Source organism: Arvicola amphibius, chromosome 1, assembly GCF_903992535.2.
Source record: "Arvicola amphibius chromosome 1, mArvAmp1.2, whole genome shotgun sequence".
NCBI lineage: Eukaryota > Metazoa > Chordata > Mammalia > Rodentia > Cricetidae > Arvicola > Arvicola amphibius.
Window position 1 is genome coordinate 179047348 of NC_052047.1, and position 26659 is coordinate 179074006.

Here is a 26659-nt window from a genome sequence, read left to right on the forward strand (position 1 = left end):
CTGGTCAGTGACCTTGCTCCTTGATCTTCATCCTCTCCTTTCCACCCTCACACTCACCCTTGCCATGCCTAAGAGGAACACCATTACCTGGTACGCCATATTGGCTGCCATGTTGGAGGGTTTCCTGCTATCACCTTAACTTCTGGGCATCGGCTTCAAATGAGAAATAGACGGAAAACACACAGTGTGGGAACACTAATCTGAAACAGTAATATGGAGAAAGTTAGTGCCAGGTATGCCTGCTGGCAAGGGAGTAAAGCCACCCCCTCACCCTCACAGAACTTACACTGTCTGCGCAGGAATCCTCCGCCGCCACAGTATTGAAGGTTTCTCTGCTCTGATGTGACCCCCAGATACTAGCAGGACATTTTCCTTGTGCTTCATGCATGGCAGGGCCTCATGAAAGAAGGTCCACGAACCCACACTCACCACATACACATGCTGTACTCCACAGAGTGGAGGTGTTGCGGGAGACCCACTGAAGTGTCGCCAGGCAGCTAGGTGGCCGTATACTTACAAGGAGGCAAGATCTGCATGCATGAGATGATTAAAGAATATGCAATAATATGTAAAAGTATAATATTGTGTCGAGTTAAGTATCATGGAAGGAATGTAAAAGACACCACGTGTTCACAGGGTGGAGAAGTTAATCTGACAAATGACTTGGCCTGAAATAAAATCAAAGTCAATACAAGCTACCTTATTTCCTCTTCCGGAATATGTGGGGTCCCAACTACGGCAGGGGTGCTAACAGTGTTCCAGAGACCTGTGAGAGTCAAAGCACTGGCCAGCGTACCTGTTGCCCTGTTAGTAACTTGTTTTGATTGCTGTTGTACTTCCTTGTTCAGAACAGCATCTCACACATGGTTTCCCCCTGGAGCTGCACTAGACCATCAGCTGGCGTGAACGCTTTCAGTGCGAACGCTTTCAGCTGGTGTCGTAAGCAAGAGCTGGAGTTTAATTTTCGGTTTTGCAGCCTCTTAGTGGTTTCTAATACCTGTCAAATTAGTGTCTGCTAAATAATAACATTAGCGGGTTGATTTTTGCTCTGGGCTTATTTCTGTCATTTCTAGTTTGCAGCCTTGGAGGCGGATTTCGACTGCGGTGTTCTCTTCCATGGGGCGTGCAAAGGTTCAAAGTGCCTTAGTTCAATATGTGTTTCTTCAAGTTGCAGTGGGAAAATAATACATCAAAAAGGGGGATTTATTATCACACACACACACACACACACACACACACACACACACACACACACGCACAATGCCAAGTAAAACCATATTAACTAACTCAAACAGTGCGTGTATATTTCAAAACATTATATTGTAAACAGCCCATGCATGCAATTTTTGTCAGTTTTAATTTCCAAAGTAAAGCCAGCTTGGTCTACATAACGAGTTCCAGGCCAGTCATGGCTACATAGTGAGACCCTATCTTAAAAATTATATTTAGTTTAATTTAAAGATTAATATTTAAAGACTAAAGGCTAAACACGTGAGACTTCAAAGGCACAGGGTATGGTCAGGATCTGTAGGGTCCTCATGCCAAAAGCAGGTCTTGAACCACTAGGGGATCTGGAGGAAGGGGCTGGGAGCTATGCTTCAGTTGGCTGCTTCTTTTGTTGTTTGGGGTGTGTTCTGTGGCATACATTTATTTTGTCGGTAGCTTTCAGCTCAGACTTGCTAATGAAAAGTTGCTCATAAGATCCCAGGCATGATGGTGTGTAGGAGACTGAGGCAGAAGGATACTTAGTTTGAGACCAGCCTCAGCTCAGTACAAGATCCTGCCTAAAACAAAACCAAGAAAGCAGAAGGAAGTTATAAAGACTGTGTCACACATATTCTGTCTCCAGTTTCTAGCAGTTTACTTCTCAGGAGCTCTGTGGCCCTTCAGACTCTTTCTGAGAGAAGTGGCACTAAGTGTGGTTTGATTCCTAGACATGGATTCAGAATCCCTTCAACCTGCACCCAATAGAAATGTACTCTCTCTTCCGTGGGATGCTGAGAGTTGGTCTTCAACAGGGTGTGGGGTGGGAACCATTCGAAGTGGGTTAAATGGCATTTCCTGTCAAGGGGAAATTATTTTCCTGGGAGATGAGTTAAAAAGTTAAGTCTTTCACTGGGCTGGGTGAAGAACTTTCAGTCGGTCCTGAGATGTTAGTTGGTGGCAGCTCTCTTCTTGATTATGGTTGATTGTACTCCAATGCTCATACCTGGATAGAGGAACCAAAAAATTATCCCAGATACAAAAAGAAAAAAAAGTGGAACAAAGTGGGAGAGATGGAAAAGCACAGATCTTTTCCCCAGAGAGAAAAGGGAAGGAAGAGGGTCAAAGGATGACCTCTCCAAGGAAGAATTCATGTTTGAAGTCCGTGAACATGAGCTGGGGGAGGTAGAGACAATGACGGAGACAGAAAATTCCACGTGCACAAGGCACGTGGTCTTGGCGGGGAGATGGAAAGTGGGATGGTGGCTCTAGAAGTTGAGGCAATAAGGAATGTGGAGTTAGTGGGCACAGTTTCAGTTCCGCAAAAGGAACGTCCTGGAGATGGGTAGTGACCTATTGAACACCTGTGAGCTCCACTCACAAATGTTAGAGAGGAATATCAAAGTTTTGCTACAATTGAGAGTAACCAAGGTGGCTATGAGCAAGGCTTACCCTATGCTGATCTTTTTCTCCCCCCAGGTTTACATGAGTTTACAAAGAACCGAGCCATTCCTTCTGAAAGTGGCTTTGATTACAAATGGGTGTCGCAGCAACCTACAGGAAAAAAATAGGGGGAGAGGCTGCCCAGAAGTTTATTATCATGCCCAAGCCAAGGTGCTCACACAGGGCTCTGCAGGCTTCTAGTTTTGCCATAGCTTATGGGATGGGATGGAGGCAGTCGACGCTTAGAGCATGATCAAAGCTGGCACATTTTGTTGTTATTTTGAAGGGGGAGAGTGTGGGAGGTTGACTTTTTGTTTGTTTTTTTTTTGTTTTTTTTTTTTTTTTTTTGGGGTTTTCGAGACAGGGTTTCTCTGCGGCTTTAGAGCCTGTCCTGGAACTAGCTCTTGTAGACCAGGCTGGTCTCGAACTCACAGAGATCCGCCTGCCTCTGCCTCCCGAGTGCTGGGATTAAAGGCGTGCGCCACCACCGCCCGGCTGTTATGTTTTTTGTTTTGGGTTTTTTTTTTTGTTTTGTTTTGTTTTTGTCCTTAAGATCACTGTCCTTAAGATGATCTATTAAGTTAAAAGTTTCCAAATTCAGAGATATTGATGCACATGTGTGTCTATGTATGAGTTTATACATGTATGTGTGCAGGTGTACTTGCTTGCCTGTGTGTATGCGCAGAGGCGAGAAGAAGACACCAGGTGTCCCCTTCTGGCACTCCCCTCCCCCACACCGGTTTCATTGAGGCAGAGTCTTTCCCTGAACCTGGGTCTTTCATAGTTTGAGCTAGGCTGGAAGCCAGCAAGGCCCAGCAACACTCCTGTCTCCAGACTTCTTCAGAGCCTGGGTGACAGGAGTGTTCTTTGTGTCGATTGTCACATGGGTGCTGGGATCTGAACTCCAGTCCTCGTGATTTCACGGTATGGTAGTTGGTTTTAAAGTCATCTTGGCTAGCCGGGCGGTGGTGGCGCACGCCTTTAATCCTAGCACTCGGGAGGCAGAGGCAGGCGGATCTCTGTGAGTTCGAGACCAGCCTGGTCTACAAGAGCTAGTTCCAGGACAGGCTCCAAAACCACAGAGAAACCCTGTCTCGAAAAATCAAAAAAAAAAAAAAAAAAAAAAAGAAAAGTCATTTTGGCTAGTCCCATGGGAAGAGGAAGCCTCAATTGAGGAGCCGCATCCCTCAGACTGGTCTCTGGGCATTTTCTTGATTGTTAATTGATGTGGGAGGGCTCAGCCCACTGAGAAGAGTGCCACCCCTGCGAAGGTGATCCTGGATCGCATAAGGAAGCAAGCTGAGCAAGCCAATAAGCAACATTCCTCCATGCTCCATGGTCTCTGTCTTAGTTCCTGACTCCTTCCTCAGAGAGACCATGATATGGAAGTGTAAGTGAAGTGAGCTCTTCCCTCTGCAGGTTGTTTTTGATCGTGGTGCTTATTAGAGTAACAAAAAGCAAAACAATTTTCAGGGTAAAATTGCTCTTAATTATTGGGCTGTCTCTCTCTGTTCCCTCAAGAGACACGTTCTGATATAAAGCATTGATCATCCAGATATGCCCTTAGTTGCAAGGGTTTGCTATCCCTACCCGGGCAAGTGGAAAGTATGTACTCTTGATGGAGCAAGTGATTGACTTGTTAATCTCGCTCTTCCTGTCTTTACCGTCATCCCCTCTTCCCTACTAACCTCATTAGAATTTCAGGAGTAACAGTGAGGAATGGCAGCCAGGGGATCACTACCTTTAATGGACTCAGAAAGCAGCCGAGTGTGGTGGCATTTGTGAGTACACACCTGCAATCCCAGCACTTGAGAGCCCTAGGCAGGAGGATGGCAAGTTTGAGGCTAGCCGGGGCAGTGTTAGGAGTCCTGTCTCTCCCAAAGCAAAGAGGAGCAAAGTACAAACAAACAAACAAACAAAACCCACACCACCACCAACAACAAAAACCCAAACCCAAAACAAAACAACAAAAATATAAGATAAGGTAAAAATGGAGAGAGAAGGGTCAGGTGAGCCATGGAAATCTACAGTGCTGAAAGAGAGAAATAATAGAGATGTGATAATGAGAATTTTTCAAATAAAGCAATGGAGTGTTCTCACATGTGTACATGGCATCAGCTGACAAGATGAACAGTGCCACAGACACAGCTTTTCCTTCCTACCAGTGACAAGATTAAATGTCACACTTCACCAGAACCGAGCACAGTATGTGGCCGGGAGGAAATGCTGCACCGTTCACTTCTAATGACGTTGCATGTGTTTGTGCATCTGTGAACAAGTTTAGGTTATTGGCCGCTCCTAGGCTGCAGCTAGAACAGTGATAGAAAGACAGAGTGCCTTATAGAGTCAGTCTTCTCATTTGAAAACAGAGGACAATTGGCTTCTGATAGAAAAGTTGGACACATTTTCAAATCATATTATCTTTCTTTTACTACAATAAATATATTCTACCTGTGTCCTTTTCCAAGGATTAATAGCTTTGAATATTAAAACCAGAAATCATAGTAGGAAAACACAGACATTGGGAGTGCATGACTATACCTCATAAATAGGTTTGTTTATAGCGGCTGTCTTGGTTGACTTCCTCCTAATCAAAACAGTTAGCCCTTGCATGCCTACCAGGCTGCGAAGGTATGCACATAGCTCCAATTCCAGATTTCTGTTTGTTTAAAGAAACGTCCTGACTTATTAGTTTTGCTACCTTGGAACTATTTGGTGGATAAAAATATACCTTAATGTGAGGCTGAGTATATTTCTGTAGCAATTAATTAATTAAGAAATATTCAATTAGCTGCCCACGGTGGCCTAGAGCTGTGTCAACTATGAGGAGAATGCAGATCCATGTGGAAGTCTGCAGTTTGGAGAACAGTGTTTCTCATTCCAGAAAAACGTAATGCTTGGTCTCGGGCCAGCTGAAGTAGCCCTTACTAGCTCGTGTGAGAGAGCCCTGGGCCGCTGAACTGACGTGGGGCAGTACTTCATAGTATCAGGAAGTTTGATGGGCATAGGACGAAAGCCTCTACTGTGGGGCCCCAGGTAGTCAGGTGACATCCAAAGGAGAAGCCCTACACAGGGAAACCTCAGCATTTGGTTAGCCACCTATGATCTAATGTGACTTCTGGTTTGGGTTATCTGTGTCACCATCCCCTCTTATTCAGCTTCACTTTGTTCTTTATGAAATAAAGAAGACATGCTGCCCTGCATCTCGATAAGGTGTTGGCACAGTGGGAGGGCAGGATGGATGGATGGCAGGGTGTCCCGTAACTGAGGGTCCTTTGGGTTCCAATGAGTGCATCCAGAAGGGTGATTGGCGAGAATTGTAGTGCCAGAACATTACTCGGAGTTTCAAATTAACAGGGCAAGTCTTGGTTACATATTCCAGAACCTCATCCACCAGAGTTATCCGAAACGCTACACTAAGGTCTAATCTAATGATGACTAGATTCCAACGCTTTCCCGTAAAACATCGTTAAGTTTCAGTTCTAAAAGATGATTTTTCAAGGTTGCTAATTAAATGGTTTTTTTTTTAAAAAAAAAATCCCACCCAGAATAAGGGTGACACAAATATACTCAGAGAAGCAGCACAGCAGCTGGATTACACTGGGGAGTCAAGACCTGCATCTGAACTAGAAACTAAAGCTAGAACTTCAGGCTGAAGAGAATAGAGGCCGATGTGAAGAATTTGATGAGTCCAAGCCCCTCATTTCCAGCATGGCTGTTGTCGGTGGCTGTAATGAAGACCATTTGGGCTTCACATCCAGATGAAATCAGAAGAGAGGAGGCAGAGAGACTTTGTTGGAGGGAAGTGATAAAAGCTGTTCAGACGTGAGGGAGTGTTGCCTTAGGCTCTCTTAGTCCTGTTGGGAATATCACTTGTGCCGTTGCTGAGGAAGCATTGAATATGAGCATCACTCCATCTTGGGTTTGAGTCTTGACATCAGTGCTCTCCTTTAAAACAGCTTTACTTTTCTGAAACCTTAGTTTCTGCTTCAGTAAAACAAAAATGAGACCAATAGCTCCAGTTGGGTGTGATAATGTAGACAAGGAACATAGTATCTGGTGCACAGCAGTCTTCAGTCAGTCTTGAGACAGGGACAGTCACTGAGGATGGTGGTGGTGATGCTGCCACTCTACCATGAGCTCAGTCATAGTGTGCACAGAGAAGAAAAATCCCCCCACCCTGGGTTTTCCTGGCTGTGTGCCCTTGAGCCAGCAACCTGAGGGACGCCTGAGAGGGGGTTATCTAGAGGCTTCTGGTAGCCACATGTAACTTCATTAGTTTTCCCTTAGTTTTCATGCATTTAGCAATTCATATAGTCATTTAATTAACAATATGTATTGAACATCCCTGTGCCAGAACTACAGGAGTAAACAAGATGTGGCCTTCACTTCAAGGACTGCACTGCCAGTGAGGAGCTGAATAAACGACAAATGAGCACGCAGCTTGAACGTGGTGTAAAGGTTGTATCTGAAATAAATATAGCACCTAGGGGCACCGAAGAATGTCCCTGAACTGTCTTGAGAGAAGTGTGGGGGTTCTAACATCACCCAAGAGCCAAAAGAAACATAAACAGGATGAAACAAGGGGCAACCTCTGGCCTACGTTAGGAAACTCTTTTTGTTTCTAATTAATTCTCTGCTGAATATCTTTGTCCCAACAACGGTAGAAAATGTGCTACATGGTCACTGCTGACATTGGGAGCTCTGCTGACTAGTTTTTATGTCAGCTTGACACAGGCTAGCGTCATCTGGGAAGAGGGAACCACGATTGAGAAAATGCCCCTAAACAGATTGTCCTGTGCGTAAGCCTGTCGTGTGCTCTTGACTGATGATTAACGTGGGGGAGCCTTGCTCACAGTGAGTGGTGCCACCTGTGGCTGGACGGTCCTGGGTGGTATAAGAAAGCAGGCTGAGGAAGCTGTGAGGAGCAAGCCAGTACACAGCACCCCCCCCCCCAACCCAGAGCCTTTGTATCAGGTCCTGCTTCCAGGTCCTGCCTGGAGCCCTTGCCCTGGCTTCCCTGAGTGACTGGGTATGGCCCCAAAGCTTCAAGGTAAAATAAACCCTTTCTTCCCCAAGTTGCTTTGGTCATGGTGTTTTAGCACAACAACAGAAACCCTCTCAGAGACAGGAGCTGAGCCTAAAATCTGTAATTGGCACAAAATCTAGCATTCAAGTTAAAAATTTTTGTTGTATATTTTAGTGAAGTTACTCATTATAGTAAACATTAAATGAGGTGTTTTTTTTTTTTTTTTTTTTTTTTTTTTTTTTTTTTTTTTTTTTTTGGTTTTTCGAGACAGGGTTTCTCTGTAGCTTTGGAGCCTGTCCTGGAACTAGCTCTTGTAGACCAGGCTGGTCTCAAACTCACAGAGATCCGCCTGCCTCTACCTCCTGAGTGCTGGGATTAAAGGCGTGCGCCACCGCCGCCCGGCTTGAGGTGTATTTTTTAAACTACATGAATTAATCCTTTTTCGTGTTTCCAAATTGTCTTAAAGGATAGAACTCATTTAAATGGGCTATGAACATTTTTGTCCATGGGAACATTTATAGAATATAATGGGATATGCTTACAATCTGTTTATAATGACAATGTGGGTCAGTAGCAGATGATTGGGAAAGAGAGAAAAATCTCAAAATAGCCTGAGTCATTCTTTAAACTTCAGTCAGAACTGAATCCCCTTAGAAGAACTAATGGAGAAACCAGTAACACAGTTGGACTGAGAGTGTTTTGTTTTGTTTAAATGAATTTTCACAGAACATATTTAACCATGTACAATGTTTTGCCAACTAGAACTACAAGCCGGCTATTTCAATTCTTTTTTAAAAGTCTTAAGTTTGTATTGCTTCTGACTACAAATGCTACCTAAAAAATGTTTTCCATGTACTAATTAACAAGCAATTCTATAGAAAGTTGAACAAATTTATGCTTCAGAATTCCTGAGGCTCTCTCTGAGGATATGGTATTTCCCCCAGTTTATACTCAGTTACTCTCTTAATTACTAAATAAACATCTGAGTATCCATTTGTTGTAGACGGCCTGGGAAACAGAGAGGAAGGGAGTATGCAAAAAGTTTTAGAGACTTTGGCGTTTCAAGTTCTGGGCTAGGGACTGCTCAGCTGAGAACATACTCCTTCAACCAGAGTTTCCCAGACTTTCTCAGTATATGCAGTGTAGTAGGAGGCTGCTTGTTGGTTCCTGGCCATCCGGCTAGTTTAGACCTGAAATAATCACACAGAAACTGTATTAATTAAATCACTGCTTGGACCATTAGCTCTAGCTTCTTATTGGTTAACTCTTACATATTAATTTACTATGTAAATTACGTGGCTTTGGCTTACTGGCTAAAGTTTCGGCATGTCTGACTCTGGCAGCGGCTCCATGGCATCTCTCTGACTCTGCCTCCTTTTCCCAGCATTCAGTTTAGTTTTCCCCACCTAGTTCTGTTCTTACCTGTCTTAGGCTCAAAGGAGTTTTTATTTATTAACCAATAAAAGCAACACACAGACAGAAGGACCTCCCACACCAATGCAGTATATAATACCAACTCTGGTTGATTTTCAAATCTGTGTTCTTCACCTCTAAGATAAGGCTTCTTCAACTTTTCCATTCATGACCCAGTTTTACTTGAAAAATTTTATAAAACTGTGATATAGATTTTTTATACACACACAACACATAGGTATATATATATATATATATTATACAATTATTATACCAAAAAATGTTTTAGAATAATTCTTTTAAAATGGCAAACTTATATTTACACTAATGTGGAAGATGATTGGGAGGGGGAATGTGTACAGAAGCTGGGGGACAAAGAGGAAGTAGGTCCAGTGTCTCAGTGAGAGAGAAGACTCATTTTGCAGATGTGGCTACAAGTCAGAAAGTGAGGCAAAAACTTGGCCCTAATCCTTCAAAGAGGCCATGCAGGTCTTTGCAGGTTGGATTTGGGGAACATGGTTCTCACAGTGCGTGGCCTGTGACCCAGAGCCTGAGAGGCAGCCTCTGTGAGAAGAACAGCAGTTGCAAACCTGATTGTTCCTGCACTAGGAATTAGGGAGCTCAAAACGAAAATCCAAGAGTCAGTGTGAGTCCTCTTAGTTTGGGTTGGCATGAAATAGTGGTCGCAGGAAAAGGACTAGTTTAGAAAATCCAACATCACTGAGGAAAAATAAATGAAATGTAATGAAAACTACAGTTGGTTAAGAACAGGGCGTTTTTACTACAACATGGCCCTGTTGAAAAAAAATGCCACATCTGAGCCAAGGAATAGCTTCTACCCTGAGTGTGGGTGTCTGAGTGCTTCTGGCGTATCTGGCTCAGCTGAGCAGCTGGGAGCAAAGCCTCCATGGGTCTGACATAAGACATAGATCTTGCCCAAATGTGGAAAACCTTTAGGGACATTAAAACCATTAGGGATCCGTAACCCTGACTTGAACCAAGCAGAATAAACAAACCCCTGCCCAAATTGGAACTTGCTGGACATCTTGCAGAGCTATCCAAGGGGAAAGGCTGGAGCCTCCAGGGTCTTTGAGTGGGTTAACATCTTGTTTCAGCTGCTCAGCTCAGGTTTGATGAGAACGGGTGTATTTCAGTCTGTCCTTTGAAATAACGTAACATCTCAGTTACCAACCCACTGATGGTGGAAGCTCTGAACCAATAACATACATTTCTTTTTCTTTCTGAAAATGTGATGTTAAATGTTAAAATGGGATGTTAGATCTATTGGAATTGTGATACAAATTCCGAAGTTGGAAAGGCTCCAGAGAGCATTCACATTTTCCATGGATGGAGTCTTGGTATATTCCTAACCTCTATTTCTATTTTCAATATCCTTTGTCATTCTTCCCAGCTAAATAGTCCAGTTTCCTATATGCACGACAGAGTAAACATTATTGCTGTCTCTTCCCAACAGCTAAGTGGTATCATTTCAGGACATGTTGACCCCCATTTTAAAAAAGGAAAAGAAAAGAGAGGCAGGAGGGAGGAAGAGAGGGAGGGAGGGAGGGAGGGAGGGAGGGAGGGAGGGAGGGAGGAAGGGAGGAAGGGAGGGAAGGAAGGAGGAAGGGAGGGAGGGAGGGAGGGAGGGAGGAGGGGGGGGGGGGGGGGGGGGGGAGGGGGGGGGGAGGGGGGGGAGGGGGGAGGGAGGAAAAGAGGGAGGGAGGGAGGGAGGGAGGGAAGAAGAGAGGGAGGGAGGGAGGGAAGAAGGAAGGAAGGGAGGGAGGGAGGGAAGGAGGGAGGGAGGAAGAGAGGGAAGGAGGGAGGGAGGGAGGGAGGGAAGAAGGAAGGAAGGAAGGGAGGGAGGGAGGGAGGGAGGATACTGGGCAGGCAGGTTGGAGAGTTATTTCATCAGTAGTCACCACCAGAGACAGATGCCAGAGACAGAACTTTACCCGTAAGCCACACCCACAGGGCAATACACAGGTTAATGGAGATGGATTAGTTTAGGGTATAAGAGCTAGCCAATAAGATCCTAGAGCTAATAGGTCAAGTAGTGATTAATTAATACAGTTTTTGTGTGATTATTTTTTGTCTGAGAGGCCTAGAAACAAACAAGCAGCCTCTCACAATAGGCAGTGAAGGAGGGGAACTAATCAAAACAAAGTATAATAGCATGTGTATTATATATTTATTTATATATTATATATAATTATACACTTATATATACTTACATATATAATGTTACTATACTTAAATATAATGATATATACCTTATATATTTAAATTTCATGTATAAATATATGAAAATGTCATAATGAGACCCTTTACTTTTTATGCTAACTTTACAAATAATTTAAAATTTTAAAATACATATTTTTGTACATTTTTAAAAAGCATGTGAGATATGATAAGACCCCCAAATGTACTCAGAGTGATCTGAGATCATTAATTTCTCTGTTTCTGCATTTCATCATTTTAGCCTATATTGAACAGTGTATATACTCATCTTAGAAAGTACAATGGGATAGAATAAATAGGGAATATAGATTGATCAGAATACTGTCCTCCAAAGTGAAACTGGAGCAAGGAAGACACTCAGAAATAGCAAGTACAAAATTTTAATAGTAGGATGAGCCTCAGGAAAGGGGATAGTAAGGTCAGGTTTGCCAAAAGGAGGTAACATGGAAAGCCTTGGGGGAGGCCTCTGGAGCTGTGCTGGGTGCTAAGTCAGAAAATCTCAGGAGAACAGGGATGTGAGACTGTAACCCTTCCTGGATCTCACCTTCAGAGTTCATCTCTCCCATCCACTCCAGGATCTCCCATAATTCCAAGGAGCATCAACCACGGTCAGCACCTTCCCTGCCCTAGGTCTCTCTCTCCATCTTCCCAGAAAACTCAACTGGGCAATGTTGTAATTCCCTTTTTCCTGCCCTTGCTCAGCCCTGGAAAAGTTGGTTTTTTATTTTTTTTAATAGACATAACCTTCTCCAAAGAAAAGAGATGGAATAAAGGGAGAATGGGAAGAAGGGATGGGGGAAGACAGTCGGAGGGGGAGAAGCAAAAAGAAGGCAATAACCCAGAAATTGCCCTGAAGCAGACTTGTTCCAGAAAGCAGAGACCACCTTCTTAAAAACTGACTCACAGTCCCAGCATTGTCAGTGCAGTCCATTTGTAGAACTTCAGCTCTTCTCTTCTCTGCTTCAACTCATACATATGACCTTGGAGAGAGTAAACTGGCTACCTGAAAAGCCATATCTGCCAATATGGCTGCCATGTCATTTCTTCTGACTTACCTCATGGAGGGCTCTGGGTCTTTGAACCCTTAGTCTGTGTCTATTCCACTCTTGAGTTCTAATCATAAGCCCAGAATGTTCCATCATCAGTTTGTTGTAGACCCTTTGCCCACTTGAGTCAGCTTTGAGCCCCTGATCTAAGCTAATCAAGCTCACAGACTCCTTAACCCAAATCAAAAAGCATAGCTACCATTTGTTGACTCAGGCACCATGTGCCATTCATTGTTCTAAGTGCCTCGCTGACATCAACCCTCTTGTGCCTGGAATGGCAGCCCCAGAGGCAGCAAGAGTCTCCAACCCCACCTGAGACATCGGGAATCGGGATTCTGCTTTTTGGTTTTTTGAGATAGACTCTCGAGATGAGAATGTTAGTTCATTCGTGTTTATGCCACTCCGTTGCACAGCTGCTATCGTCTCTCCCTCGCTTTCGTCACCAATCCCTCTGTGTCAGTCTCATGAACCACTTTAAAATGTTTGAAGTTATTCTTGCTGTCCAGGGTCTATAGTCAACAATTATGAAACACTCTGAGTGACCAGAATGGAGTTCTGGTGGACTATCATCCTGTAGAGGAAGCAGGGTCTTTTCAGGTGAAAGGATCAAAGAATAACTAGATAGTATTGGAAAGCTGTCAGAAAATATACAATCTCCTGATATCTTTTATAATCAGCTCTGTAAGTATAGTCCAAAAGGAAATTGCCCTGAAAGAAATATGTGACCAGTGAGTAATTTGCACTTTAGTGGAATGAAGGAGCCACGTGGCCTGTGTGCATTAACGATCTGTTTCGTCCTTTTCTAACTCCCATGTGCTTAAGTAAGTATTAACATGTGCCCAGGGTACAGGATGACCTGCCTCGCATTCACACAGAAACATGTGGACCTCCCGTCATTGGCCTGGTCACTGTGTTATTTCAGTTACATTCTGTGTGATTCTCAGAACAACTATGTGAGTCACATTGCAAAAATGAAAACACTAAAATCTAGACACTATGTTGGTGTCCCTTTAAGTATTAGTTATGTATAGAGACTTGGAAAAAGAAAGAGAACTCGCATCTTTAAGCCCTGTTATTTAGAGCTTTTCTCTTCTTGATCCAAACCCAATAGCGCCAGTCCATAAACTGAAGCCCTATAGTGAAACTTAGTAGGTGCCCCTGTTGTGGCATATTTCAGGCCTGCCTTTAGATGGCTGTAAGATACCTCTCATCCTCAACTGTGAAGTATGGCCTTGGAGAAAGTAAACTGGCTGGGAAGAATCTGCTAATGCGGCTGCTATGTCATTTCTAGAACCTTCTAACTTACCCCATGGAGGGCTCCAGCTCTTAGATCCCTTCAGCTGTGTCTGTTCCATTCTACATAGACACACATAGGATATGTTGATAGATGTGAAAAGCTCAAGAATATTGACTTGTACCATCTTTCTCAGCAAGGAGTCAAAGGAAGTTTCCAGATAAATGTCTCTCCCTAGAGATCTTGATTTCGGGGTTAAATAACTAAGGAATTGTCAAGCATGATTTGAACTTGGGTCTGCCCCCACTTTAGGGTCTGCACTCCTGAGCACTCTTTACTTGATACGGAGGCTGGCGAGGGTCCCGGTGGAAGGAGGCATCTCTAGTGAGTTTAGCTGCCAGGATTCTCAGGCCTTCAGCCCTGGCTTGCACAACGGGCAGTGGCAGCAGTTTAGTAGGGGCTTACAGACACCAGATGCTGGACTGTCCACATTCAGCTGTGTGTGCTGCTCAGGCCCCAAAGAGAGACGCCAAGAGTTGTCTTTTCAGATCCGATGACTGTTTTATACCAAATCAGAAAAACTAACTTCAGGAAGGAAGTGTGAGGTCTCTCCCAGACTTGTATAAATGGTGTTGTTTTCTTTACATGGTTCACTGGGCTGACCACTATCCTCCTCCTGCCTGGCGCTGCCATCAAGAGCATCATCTCACGGGGCCAAATGGCCTTTCCAGGCCCCTATACTTTGATCTAATGGAAATTTTATAAATATCTCCCCCCTGCTTTTAAATAGCACAGAACAATCAGAGGCTGATGGCAACACAAGCAGGTGAAAGCTAGGGGAAAGCTGAGACAGAGGAAGGGGAAGGACCAGACCTTGAGACAAGTGGTCAATGAATAAATGCAACCGTGGCCTAGGACATAGAAGAAGAAATAAGAGAACTCGGGAACTTGGGGTCTGAGAAAAGGAAGATGTTGATTTTATTCTTTTAAGGGGAACCTAGGTACAAACTGGTTGTCTTAGAGAGTCTGGGATGTTCAGACTTTTTCACAACAAAAAGTTGAAAATCAAGAGTTGTATATTTGTAAGCTGTCTCCATAGCTGTGATAGTTACAACATACAGCGAGGACCGCAAACTGTGACCTAAGAGGAGGAGCTGCAAAGTGCCCCATAAATTAGTATCACAGTTGTAATAAGGCTGTATGTAATAAGTTGCTAGATCCACATGCATTTTTCTCATTGAGTAACTTTGACCTATCTGAAGTTTGGTACAGGTCATTTCTACAGTGATACGTTCTACATCAGAAACGATCCTCGTGGTTAACTTCTTACTCTTAGAGCTGTTTCCGCTGACATTCATTGTGAGGGTAGAAAATGTGAGTGTAATCACAATGATGATTAAGAATTTGCACTTTGTGTTTCTTTTCAAAAATTGTAATTTTTAAAAACATCAGATTGTTTGTGATTTGAAACCATGATTACAGTTACATCTCATTTTGCTTTCTTTTCTTGTCTAACTAATATCAGGGTTGAGTTAAAGACAAAATTGCAAATAGACAATAAAAGTTCTTTCCAGATTGAAATTAAACATGTAGTATTATCTTATCAAAATGAGTGTAGACTTGAGCATGAAATCCCATCCAATTATTATATTTATCAATAAAAAATAGATAAAACCCATATAATTATTTCAATAGGCACAGAAGACAAATCTTACAAACTCAAGCATCTTTTTGCTAAATGTGTGTGTGTGTGTGTAGAAATCCAAGGAAACTTCTTCAAGCTAATGCAATGTATCTACATGAAATCCTCAGTTAACCCTATACATAATGATGGAAAATAACCAAGCAGAGATTCCCACTCTAACGTTGTCCTGGAGGTTCCATACAGGGAAGCTACACAAGAATATAAGGAATCCAGACTGGAAAAGAGACGTGAATCTATGGTGTTAGCAGATGGCATGATCTTGTCCATAGGCTACGGTATGATACTATCCACTCAGTCTTAGAACAGGCAAATTCTCAGTCTACATAGCTATTTGCTTCCTCTTTCACTGTGGCATGTAATATAATAAAACTCAAGCAAATTGCTTATCACAGCACTACCTATGATATACAGCATGGACTGTTAAAGAGTCTTTTAAAATTAAACATAAGATTAGGTTTAGGGCCAAAGAAATGCATACTGTATGGGAATTTTATGATTAGAGAAAATTGTGTGCTTTTATATTTTAATTTAATAAATGGTGTATGGTGTATGTATATGTATATAAGTGGACACACAGACAGTCACACACACACATATACACATATGAAAAGAATGTAATCCCAAACAAAAATATCAGTAGAAATATGAGTGTGTGAAATATTGACCATTTTATTTCTGTTCCTATTTGTCTTTATATTGCCTGTAGCATGCATTTCTTTGGAAAGCAAGGACAAGAGTGTGTTTCCTTGGCAGGAGTGCTGTCCTATAGTCTCTCTGAGGGGTTTCTGTCTAGTAGATAGTTTAACTCTCGTTTGACTCTCAATCTAGCGATTCCTTTTAAGTGGTGCTTCAGAGATAATGATGCTTCATTGACTTCGTGAGCTCATCTTTGTTGGGGAGGCTGTGAGCAAGCCAGACACCTTCATTGTTAGATTGATTTTGTTATTCTAAGGCCAATAACAGTCAGCAAAGGGGAAAACTCACACCAATTTACTAACTTTTTTAAAGTCTATCACTTCCCTGTTGAAACAATTTTCAGCTCTGCCTAAGAGTTAGTGGTTGTAAGCCGATTCTGTGTCTTTTATAAAAAGAAATCAATGCCCTTCTCTCTGTATCTTAGTTTATATAACTGAGAGTTCACCACTAGAGCTTCTGAAGTTTTGAGAATCTGAAGTTTTGCTTTTATAAAGTTGTTTACAAAATTCACTAAAGTTTTTCAAAGGAAAAAGATAGAGTCTATACAAAGAGGTTTTTCCTACTTTCTTCGCTAAGTAAACTATGTTTCAAAAGCAATACTTAGTCTGTTGTTTAATGTATGAGTGTTTGACAGCCTGTCTGTCTGTGCACCATGTGTGTGCTTACTGCCTAGGAAGGTCAGAAGAAAACACTAGATTCCCTGGCACTAGAGTTACAGACTGTTCTCAACTGCTATGTGGGAAATGGGAACTGAACCTAGGTTCTCTGTAAGAGTAACAAGTGCTCTTAACTGCTGAGACATCCCTCCATCCCCAGCAATATATATTGAGAAAAAATATGAATGAGCACCATAAAAACTGAGCCAGTTTTCTGTTATGAAAAACGTGTTGGAGTTTTGTCCCCTGAATAAATTTTTCAGAAACCTTTTAAATGTACTTTATTAAAAAATACTATTATTTGTATATTACTAAGAAACTAGCCAAACAGAACTATGTACTGGACAGATATGGAAACATAGGCCTACCAGTACAAACATCTCTGATCCTTGGTGGCATCATATTTATTGTTTTCTGTTTACTTTTTTTACATAAACTTGTGAAAAAAATTTAGTTCAGTATAGATTAATTTACCTGCGTCTATATTCTTACAAGAATCTCTGTTGGATAAAATACTAGAATTAGAATGGCCGAGGATTCACGCTTACAAGCTTGACTTGTCTTCCCAGCCATCCTAAGCCCTGGCTGTTTTCAGAGCGGGAATGAAAGCAATAAACAGGTTCTCTGGTTTGTAATCTGATCTCCTTTAAAGTTATAGTTGGAAATTCGAGAGAGAGCACCTTCTAAATTCAGATTCTGTAAGGTGAAATCCAACTCTCCAACCTCATTCCTTACTCAGAAAAGGAAGTATGTGTGTGTGTGTGAGTGTGCGTGTGTGTGTGTGTGTGTGTGTGTGTGTGTGTGTGTGTACACACCAAACACATGCAGAAATCAGAAGACAGTGTGTCTCTTCTGCAGGAGATCCTTTAAAAATACCTAGTGCAAAACTGGCTATCTTTTGAGTCAGAACAAGGTTGAAATTCTAACTCCACCTCTTTGGAGCACTGTATCTTTAGGAAAATTGCTTCACATTTTCCGTCTCTGCTCCATAGTCTGTGGAATGGAGATTAACACACCCATTACATGTTCTCTGTGAGGAATGTCATGGAATGAAAAAGATAGTAAGAATTGGAAAGAATTTGAAAGCTGAGTGGCTATTATCTAAGATGAGAAAAAAGCTGACTGTGGGAAGTCCCTGCAAATGTCCTGACAGCAGAAAAAGGAGCCAGGAAGAGCTGAGAATGAAGATTTGGTTCAGTTTGAATTCATCAAGTCAAATCAAACTTTGGGAGTCTGATGCCAGGCAGTTTATTGCCAGTGTATTTGAACACGGTACAATTTGGGGGAAAGTTTCCTGGTTTTAGTACAATCTCCAGTGCACAAAAAGGCATAACTAATTACATTAAAACTCAACTCAAAGTATATGTCACTTCTTCCAGGAAGATGGGTTCTAGAGATAGATTATGGATTAGCTTAAGAGCCTAGGGAAGGATCTGGTGTGGTCTCAGGCATACATACAGATAATGTAGACATCATTTGTGCTATTAACCCTCTTGGTCCTGGTTGTGGGAGATTGGGGGGAGCCCCTGGCTATACTGATAATTTAAGGGTCATTTAGACGACGAGCCACCTCTGGTCCTGGTAGTGAGAGTTTGAATCTGGCCTAGCCCTACAGCTAACAGGGATTACCAGGCTATCCAACCCCTTTAATTCCCAGATTTCTGGGTGGATAAACAGGTTTTACATTCTTCCTTTGAGAGGACGATCCTGCATGCTTGACATTCCTGGTTTCCCTGTTGATCTATGTGTGCAAGGACCTTCTTGCTCCCAACAAATGACCAAGCCAAGAGTATCCTGAGTGGCTGTTCTAATCCCATGGAAGGTGTGTAGAAGGTGCTACCGTTTTGGCTAGTACACACTCTGTAACACTACACCTTCCCCACTCACGCTCTGAAGCTACCTTCTGACTTTCACTGTGACATTTTTATCACCTTCTACAAGCTTCACTGTGCTTTTCCATATCTTTTCTCAAGATGTCCTGTATGAGCAGTGATTTTTTTTTCCTTGTTCACTAAGTCTCAACATCAGAGTACCTAGAAATAAGACTAGAACACAGTAGGCACTCAGTAAATGAACAGACAAATTTTGACATAGTTTTTCTTACATCTATTCCGATATACAACCTGTTCAACATGAGGGCTGGTCTCTGAGCACGCCCTTTTTTGCAGACTGCTGGTCCTTGGGCCTTTAGCACGACTTAGCTCTGCCATATACAAAATAAGACTATCAATGCCCACCTGAGATGCGAACAGTGGCTCCCGTGTGAGTTATGGTTTCTATTGCCATGAAGAGACACCACGGCCACGGCAACTCTTACAAAGGCGAACATTTTACTGGTGCTGCCTTTTAGTTTCAGAGGTTCAGTCCATTATCATCATGGTGAGAGGTATGGTGGCCTGCAGGCAAGAGGCAGTGAACTGTGTACCACACTGGGTATAGCCTGACCACAGAAGACCTCAAAGTCCACCTCCACAGTGACACACTTCCTTCAACAAGGCCACACCTCCTATAATGCCACTCCTTATGGACCAAGTATTAAAACACTCGAGTCTGTGGGGGCCATACCTATTCAAACCACAGTATTTCCCTCACAGTATGGTGAGATTACTTTGGAACTCTGGATGATTATATGAAGCATAGGAAGAAAGGCAAATGATTTCACTTTTATTGAGAAACAATAACCCAAATGAGAAGTGGAAGTAGACATCATTGTTGGATGTTAGCTCAAGGACTTAGGAGGGATCATGCACTGAACAAGCCATTTTTTAAAACAATGTAACCCCTATAGGGCAGGAAATTTCCAAAATATACTAGATGGACGTATTTGTGGAAGCCCCTCTTAAATTTAGAAGTTTATCCCCTGGGTCTTCATGGGTAATTCAGGTTATTGTAGACTGCCCTCTGGGAATGGTCCTAGTAGACAAAGTCAGGGGCGGGTGATCACCCGAGAGGAGGGCTGCCTGAGGATGCTCCAGCTTTTCAGAGTCACACATCTCACAAGACAGGTTTGGCCTGGGCTTGGCCCCCCAAGGCAAGGTGCTACTGAGACAGATGAAGACACCCAGACATCTAAATGCGCACGTATTTGTTTCTCCATGAGCACACACATATTCCGGGGCTCCCTTGTTTGCTGCAGTGATGCCCCATCTCTCTTAAAATAGGTTTCAGTCGTGGAGGAAAAACTAGTGTTTCCTGAGCAGGTGCAGACTTTCTCACCCTTCCATCTCTACTCAGATTCCGAGGAACACAGCACAAGTTCTTAGGACCATAAACTTCACAAAATCCAAGGGTCCCTGCGGACCTATTGCAGACAGCTGAGGGTGTGAGGAGATGCCCATCCCTCTGTAAATGATGCAAAGACAGACAGCAAGCCTGAGGAGGGCTACCCTGTGACTGTGCACCCTATTCCTGGTGGGAATTCCTAAAGGCTCTGATAAAAGTTAAGGCAGGGGCCTCATGGGCTGGACAGATGGCTCAGTTCTTAAGAGCAGCACCTGCTGTTCTTGCAGAGGACCTGAGTTCAGTTCCCAGTACCCATGTGGCAGTTCACAGTCTAACGTAACTCCAGTACCAGGGGACCTAATGCCATGTTCTAACCTACTCGAGCACCGAGCATACACACGATACACATACATCCATGCAGGCCAAACACTCTTACACACAAAATTGGGATGGATACATCTAAGAAAACATTTTAATAACAAAAAGAGCCTCTCTTTGCCTTTGTTTTAACCCAGTATTTCCTGTACATTATTAATCTGGAAATCATGCTTTGTATAAACCCAGTATAGGTCGTTTAGGCAGATCTGATGTTAAACATAGGGCATTCCCACAAACTCACAAGGGCCCGCTTGAATTTCTGCATGCTACAGTGTGGTGATTTCAGGCCGACTGAAGAAGAGAACTGTCTACCCTCTGAGTCACACCCTCATCTTTAAAGTCAAAAGAGGCCATTTGATTTGATCACTCTAGGTAGCGAGGATAACAAATTGGTTTACACTGACCAAGGTCTCTTGAAATGCATTTATAAACACATTAACAACGTGCTGATAATTGAGGGCACGAGGTCTGGAGCCAAATAGACCCCGTTCAGACGACAGTTCCAACTACATAAGCTATAACTCGTGTGAGTTAAATTTGGATGCTAATACTGAATCTCCTGGGAGATGGTGACGTGGCTCAACAGGAAAAGGTGCTTGCCACCAAGCCTGAAGACTTGAGTTCAATCCTGGGGTTCACATGGTGGGAGGAGAGAATTGAGTCCTACAAGTTACCTTCTGACCCCCACATGTATGGTATGGCACACTCACACCCACATGCATACACAATAAATAAATAAATAAAGTCAAATTTAAATACCGAATCCCCCAAATTAATCCAGGGAAAGCACTTAGTATAGAAAGCTTTTGAGCAAAGAATGACAATTTGAAGTCACTTTGTCCCCTGGTGCCCGTGTCTGGGCTGTGATAGTCTCTATATTCAGCTGTAGAGCAAGCATTACTGAAGATGTGCAGCTGAGAACAATGACTGAAAGTGAGCTGGATAATTTGGGGCTTGGTTTTGTTTCTTGGGCAAGAGACCTGTAGTTCAGGAATCATCCTGCTTCCATCCCCCCAAATCTAGGATTTTTCAAGCTGAGGCAGATAATTTTATTTGCCAGAGACCTTCTTTAAAAAAGTTTTTGCAAGAGAATATCTCTAGATCCCAGTGGGCGCACAGGTAAGTGGGAAAGATTAGGCGCTGTGAGCTTCAGGTCACCAGAGCATCATCAGGTTGTACAGAGCGGGGCTGGACTGAGGTGCTGATGAGGCTGGGGCAGTGTGGCTTGTGGAATAGAAGGCAAATGGCGGGAGGGCCCAGCAAGGATGAGAGAAGAGGGAATATAATGTGTGTTCAGAGTGTGGAAGATGGTGGATTGTTGGGAGCTGTGAACCCCGCAGATCCTGAATTTCTGGTAAACAACTTGTGGTGCCTGCAGCTGCTCTGAGCACGAGACGCTCCGAGTTCCTGATTGCAGGGGAGTGGTTTCTGGTGCGTTTGGCTGGGGCGCGGCTATCAGTTAAGGATCCCTAAATAAGCAGCTCTGGGCACACTAAAGGGGGCATTTTGGCATCAAGGATGACCCAGGTCTCTGTCTGTGAGTCTTTGTGTGTTTCAACCTCCAGCCCCTTGCCTGGTTCACAAACTGTATGGTAGTGCATGCGCTACGTTGGGCAGAAACTTAGGTCCTAAGGATACCTGTGTGATGTTAGCCTGTTGTGAAAACACAAAATCCCCCAGTGATCCTGCTTTCAGAAAACCCATGCTGAAGCATAAACATGTTTCCTTTTCAAAAACTAAATCATTTCAAGATTTGCAGCCTTGATTTGTGTTTTCTTTGAGTGTGATGTCATGAGACGGTTAGACTTACCATGGCTGCTCTGACCATATTCCTTTCATTTTTTACTATTTTATTCTAATCTCCATTATTGACACTTATCACTAGATTCATCATTGTGACAATGATCCATACCTCAAGATATATTGTTGTTTCAAATATATCATCTTACTGTTATTTATATATTTTTGTTTCATCATCTCTTCTATTATATAAGTTATTACTTTATAAGATTTACTGTTATTTCATTTCCTCTATAGAGTACTTTATTTTGAAATCATGTTTTCCAGTTGGGTGCTTCTTGGAAAAGTCCCTGTATATGACTAATTCCACTGTACATAAAATATCTGTACCCAAAAAACTGTCCCTGTCTCCTGGCTTTATTGTGACTCAATTTTCAGGAAATCTGGTCATTTTCTAAACTATTCAAAGAATTGAACTGTGGGCCCACAGTGGCTAGATTCTGGAATCCACGTTAGACTTTGTAAAATATGAGCTTAGATGAGCCAAGCTGCGGTCCCCATTTTTTGCTACTGTAGGTTTTCGATAGTTTGTTTGAGAAGCCAGACGCTGTCCACCATGCGCAGTGATTCAGAGGTAGAGCCATTTGTAGTGATACACACAAGGATCTCCACAAGAGAGATTTGAAGAGATTCGAAGAATGCCGAAGTCTGAATGTCACGGGATTCCTTCTGTGACTTAGAACTGTCCGGGATCCCAGCTGGACTATAGGTGGGAGTCCAGTAGACTAGCGTCATCAAGAAGACAGGTAAGATTTATTTTAACTAGGACCCCGTAGATGTGTTGTAACAGGAAGCAGGCTGGTTCTGGATCCCTCCAGCACATGATCCGTCCTGTAGAAGCATGAGACTATAAAGAAGAAGGATAGGAGGGTCTGCCAGCAGGGAAGACATCCACGGGATGGAGGTCATGGACAGCTTGGATGCTATAGCAGTGTTTCTAGAAGAGGCTCCAAGGGTACTAGTCATTCAGAATGATGCAATCGATGGTGGATAAAATGTGGGCCATAGTGAGTGAAGATAATGCAAATGGGCCCTTCAGAGCCTGTGGCAGTGTACCAGTGTGTCTGAGTATCTCCGGGAAGACAGCATGGGACATGAATGTTTTAACTGTTCCCAAACTTATGTAACCACAAAACTGGATGTTCTCCAAAGGCTAGGGATATAGCTCAGTTGGTAAGGTGCTTGCTGGGCTTACACAAGGTCTGGGATTGAGCTTCAGTACTACATACACCTGCAATTACAGCACTTAAGAGGCATAGGCAGGAAGATGAGAAGTTCGGGATCATCCTCCGTAAAATGGCGAATGGCTCAGTAAATGAATGGCTCAGTGAATGAATTAATTTGGGCAGGTAGCTAAAAATTAGAGTAGGAGGGCATCAAAGTAAAGAGAAAACATGTGTGTTAATGCTAATTAAGTGAACTGTTTTGAACCTAAACACCCCTGCCTTGGGTATTTCTCTCTGTTGCACCCGTCACCCCTGTCCTGCATTCTTCTGACACTTTCTTGTTTCCAGCTGTAAACAAAATTAGATTATTTATTTGAATGTGTCCCCGTATAAGCCATTTCTTTCTTACCTTTATAGGTGGTTCTGCTCTTGCAAACTCCCAAATGAACATCGGTGATACAGTTTTTGAAGGTGTGGGATGGTAGAATATACTATGATGCTGGGGAACTGCGTGTATAGAGGGTCTAAGGACCTAATCTACATGTTTATTACAAATATGCACATACATGTGCATACTTGATGCTTGGGAACTGTGTGTATAGTGGGCCTATAAGGACCTAATCTACATGTTTATTACAAATATGCACATACATGTGCAGCCTTCTTCTGTCTTCAAATTCACCTGTGCCCACATTCAACCTTATTTATCTTAGCTTTGATGATTAACCAAGGAAGATAAAGAAGCAGATGATGCTTTATAACATTTCTTAGTGAGCTTGTTGGATAGGGATATGACAAATTAATGCCGCTACTAAAGGAAGATAAGCCCCTGCCTCCACCTCCTGAGGATTCAGGAAACAAATGTGAGAAAAGTCTCTACAGCCAGCATGACAGTATAGAGTTACTCACTAACCAGAGGATTTGACTGAGAAATCTACAAGGTTTTAACTAACTTTTTGATAGGGATTCCAGCCTTGGTATAACCATAAGTTTTTTTGATTTTTTTTTTCCTCCCAGAACGCCAACCAGGCATCTCTATGGCCAATTCCAATACTGTTCCTTCAAGTTCAGCTGGCATCAGCAAGGAGCTGCTTGATCTCCAGCCCCTCATTCAGTTTCCGGAGGAAGTGGCCAGCATCCTGACAGAACAGGAGCAGAACATTTACCGAAGGGTCCTGCCCATAGACTACCTTTGTTTCTTAACCCGGGACTTGAGTTCCCCTGAATGCCAGAGCTCCCTGCCCCGGCTCAAAGCATCCATCCTCACCTCTCAGAATGGCGAGCACAATGCCCTTGAAGACCTCGTGATGAGATTCAATGAGGTAAGGAGCCACTCAGACGTCTCCATATTTGAGCCACCATCTGTGATTCTTAAGCATATTTCTCGTCTGGGGTCTGTCTTTGATAACTCTTCTATCTATCTGTCTTTGATAACTCTTCTATCTATCTGTCTTGCTGTTTCCATGATGGTCAGTTTTCCTTCCAGGCCCTGAGATAGCCACCACAGTCTTCTTCCTTCTCCCTGCAGCCTAGCTGCCTGCAAATCTGATGGAGTCTACAAACATTTCAGCCCCTAGACTCCCCGCCACCCACTCCCAGCAGAGTTTCTAAGACTTGTGTCTCAGTTGTGAGCTTTGACAGCATGAACCCTGGCCACATCTGTCACTTCTCCTCAGAAACGTAAAAGACTAGTGCCTGGGGTTCCTCGTATAAGGAAACACGGAAGTCGTTACTGAGGGGAGTGAATCATTCCACTCCTCTCTCTGCAGCCTTTCAAAGTCCTCCCCACTAGAAAGTCACCTTAAAGCCTCAGAGACCATGCCAGAAGCCAGTTCTAAAGAATGCAAGAGTGACTGGAATTTGGAAACAATGAAGGTGGAGCTTCTGTGTGGCATCCAGAGATGGAGCAGGGATGGGGACCAATGGCTGGCATCTCTATGGCTTAAGTCAAATAGGAAGTGACAGGAAAGGGATGCAGGTCTTTGTCTTAAAGGAGCCTTCTCTCTCCTTAATGTGCCCCACATCCATAGAGTTCTTTTTGTTGTTGTTGTTGTTGTTCTATTTATACTTTTATTTCTTTTTTCCCCAATTGTTAGGTTACAAATTTTTAATATGGCTATTGTAGGTTCTTGGTTGGTTGAATTCCACAGATAGCACAGTTTCTGATTTGGGTCAATAGTGAGCACCATCTAATGCTGAGAGGACTCTCATTGTGGGTCATGTGTATCTCTGGTTGACAGAGGGCCAGTCAGCCTTTGCTACGTGTGCCCTTCCTGCCTCCAGGCCTCAGCCTGCAGCCTCCGTATCTGGCCAGAAAAGACCCTGTCGATGGTGGGGTAAACACTGTTAACCAGGATGAAGCCCAGTAAATTAAGGAAGTGTTGGAGGCTGAACCCAATGGGCTCCGTGTCCAGGCATGTCACCAAAGCCCATTCCTCAGAGAGAAGCCTGTGTCCACAATGGCAGATTCACCATGACCATTTTACATGCGTCACTTAGGATCTCTTCCCACCGACCGTGGGGAACAGCTTTCCCATCCTACCAACAGGGAAAACAGGATGTAATGGCTCAGATTACGCAGGGATGGGTGGCTGTTGTGAGACACAAACCCATATATTCCGGGCTTTCGCCACTAAAGTGTCCTACCTGTCACCAGCATCTAGGGTGATATTTGCTGTAGCTGTGGCTGTCCATCCGCTCCAAACTAAAATGGAATCACTGGGAGTTCACAGGAGACCTTGGAAACCACACCAAGCCAGAGTTGGTTTTGGTTGTTTTTTTTTTTTTTTTTTTAAATAAATCTCCTGGTGTTCTTGATTTTTCTTACTGATAAAAACGGACGGGAAAATGAAAGTTCCCGTAAACGGAGTGATTTTACTGTTTCCTGACTTATTTTAAATTCCCAGCTCTATTTACTCTCGTGTCTTTAAGACCCTATTCTTGTCCTTTTTTAAAAAAAAAAAATTAGACCTTAACTTACAAGTGAATTGCCAGAAGTTTTAAAATCTAATTTTAAATCACAGTTGGACTTTTTCCATCCGTGCCACAGCCTTGGGAGGGAGCGGAGCTAGGCATGGGGCACCCACATCTGGGGTGAGGTATGCTTCGGACCATCTCTGAAAATAGTTTAGCAGCAACTTCAGAACGTAAACAAGATTTCTGGGAAAACACTCACACTGCTTATGAGAATAGAGTGTTTTCAAGTATCCTCAAGCATCTATTTTCATACAAATCAGAGGCAAACTAATGAAAGCGTCAGTCTGGGCCGCGATCAAAGGCAGATTCAAAGGGATTGCCACCAACCAGCCTGGGCGGAGCTAATTCTGTTCACCATGTACTACAATGTGGAAAGGCTGTGTAACATTCAAAGGGAACGATACAAGAGCACCTTTCGAATACTTACAATGGACTGCCTCCAAATTAGTGGGGC

At 43.1% G+C, this 26659-nt stretch overlaps 1 protein-coding gene across 2 annotated transcripts in view; it reads left to right on the forward strand.

Annotated features, from left to right (window-relative positions):
* The window catches only part of Plce1 (phospholipase C epsilon 1), a 275418-nt gene that overhangs the window by 126888 nt on the left and 121871 nt on the right, over positions 1–26659 (forward strand). For both annotated transcript variants that reach the window (XM_038322235.1, XM_038322240.1), the window contains exon 4: positions 24247–24551. In XM_038322235.1, coding sequence (XP_038178163.1) covers positions 24247–24551 — 305 coding nt within the window. The remainder of the gene's footprint in view (positions 1–24246; positions 24552–26659) is intronic.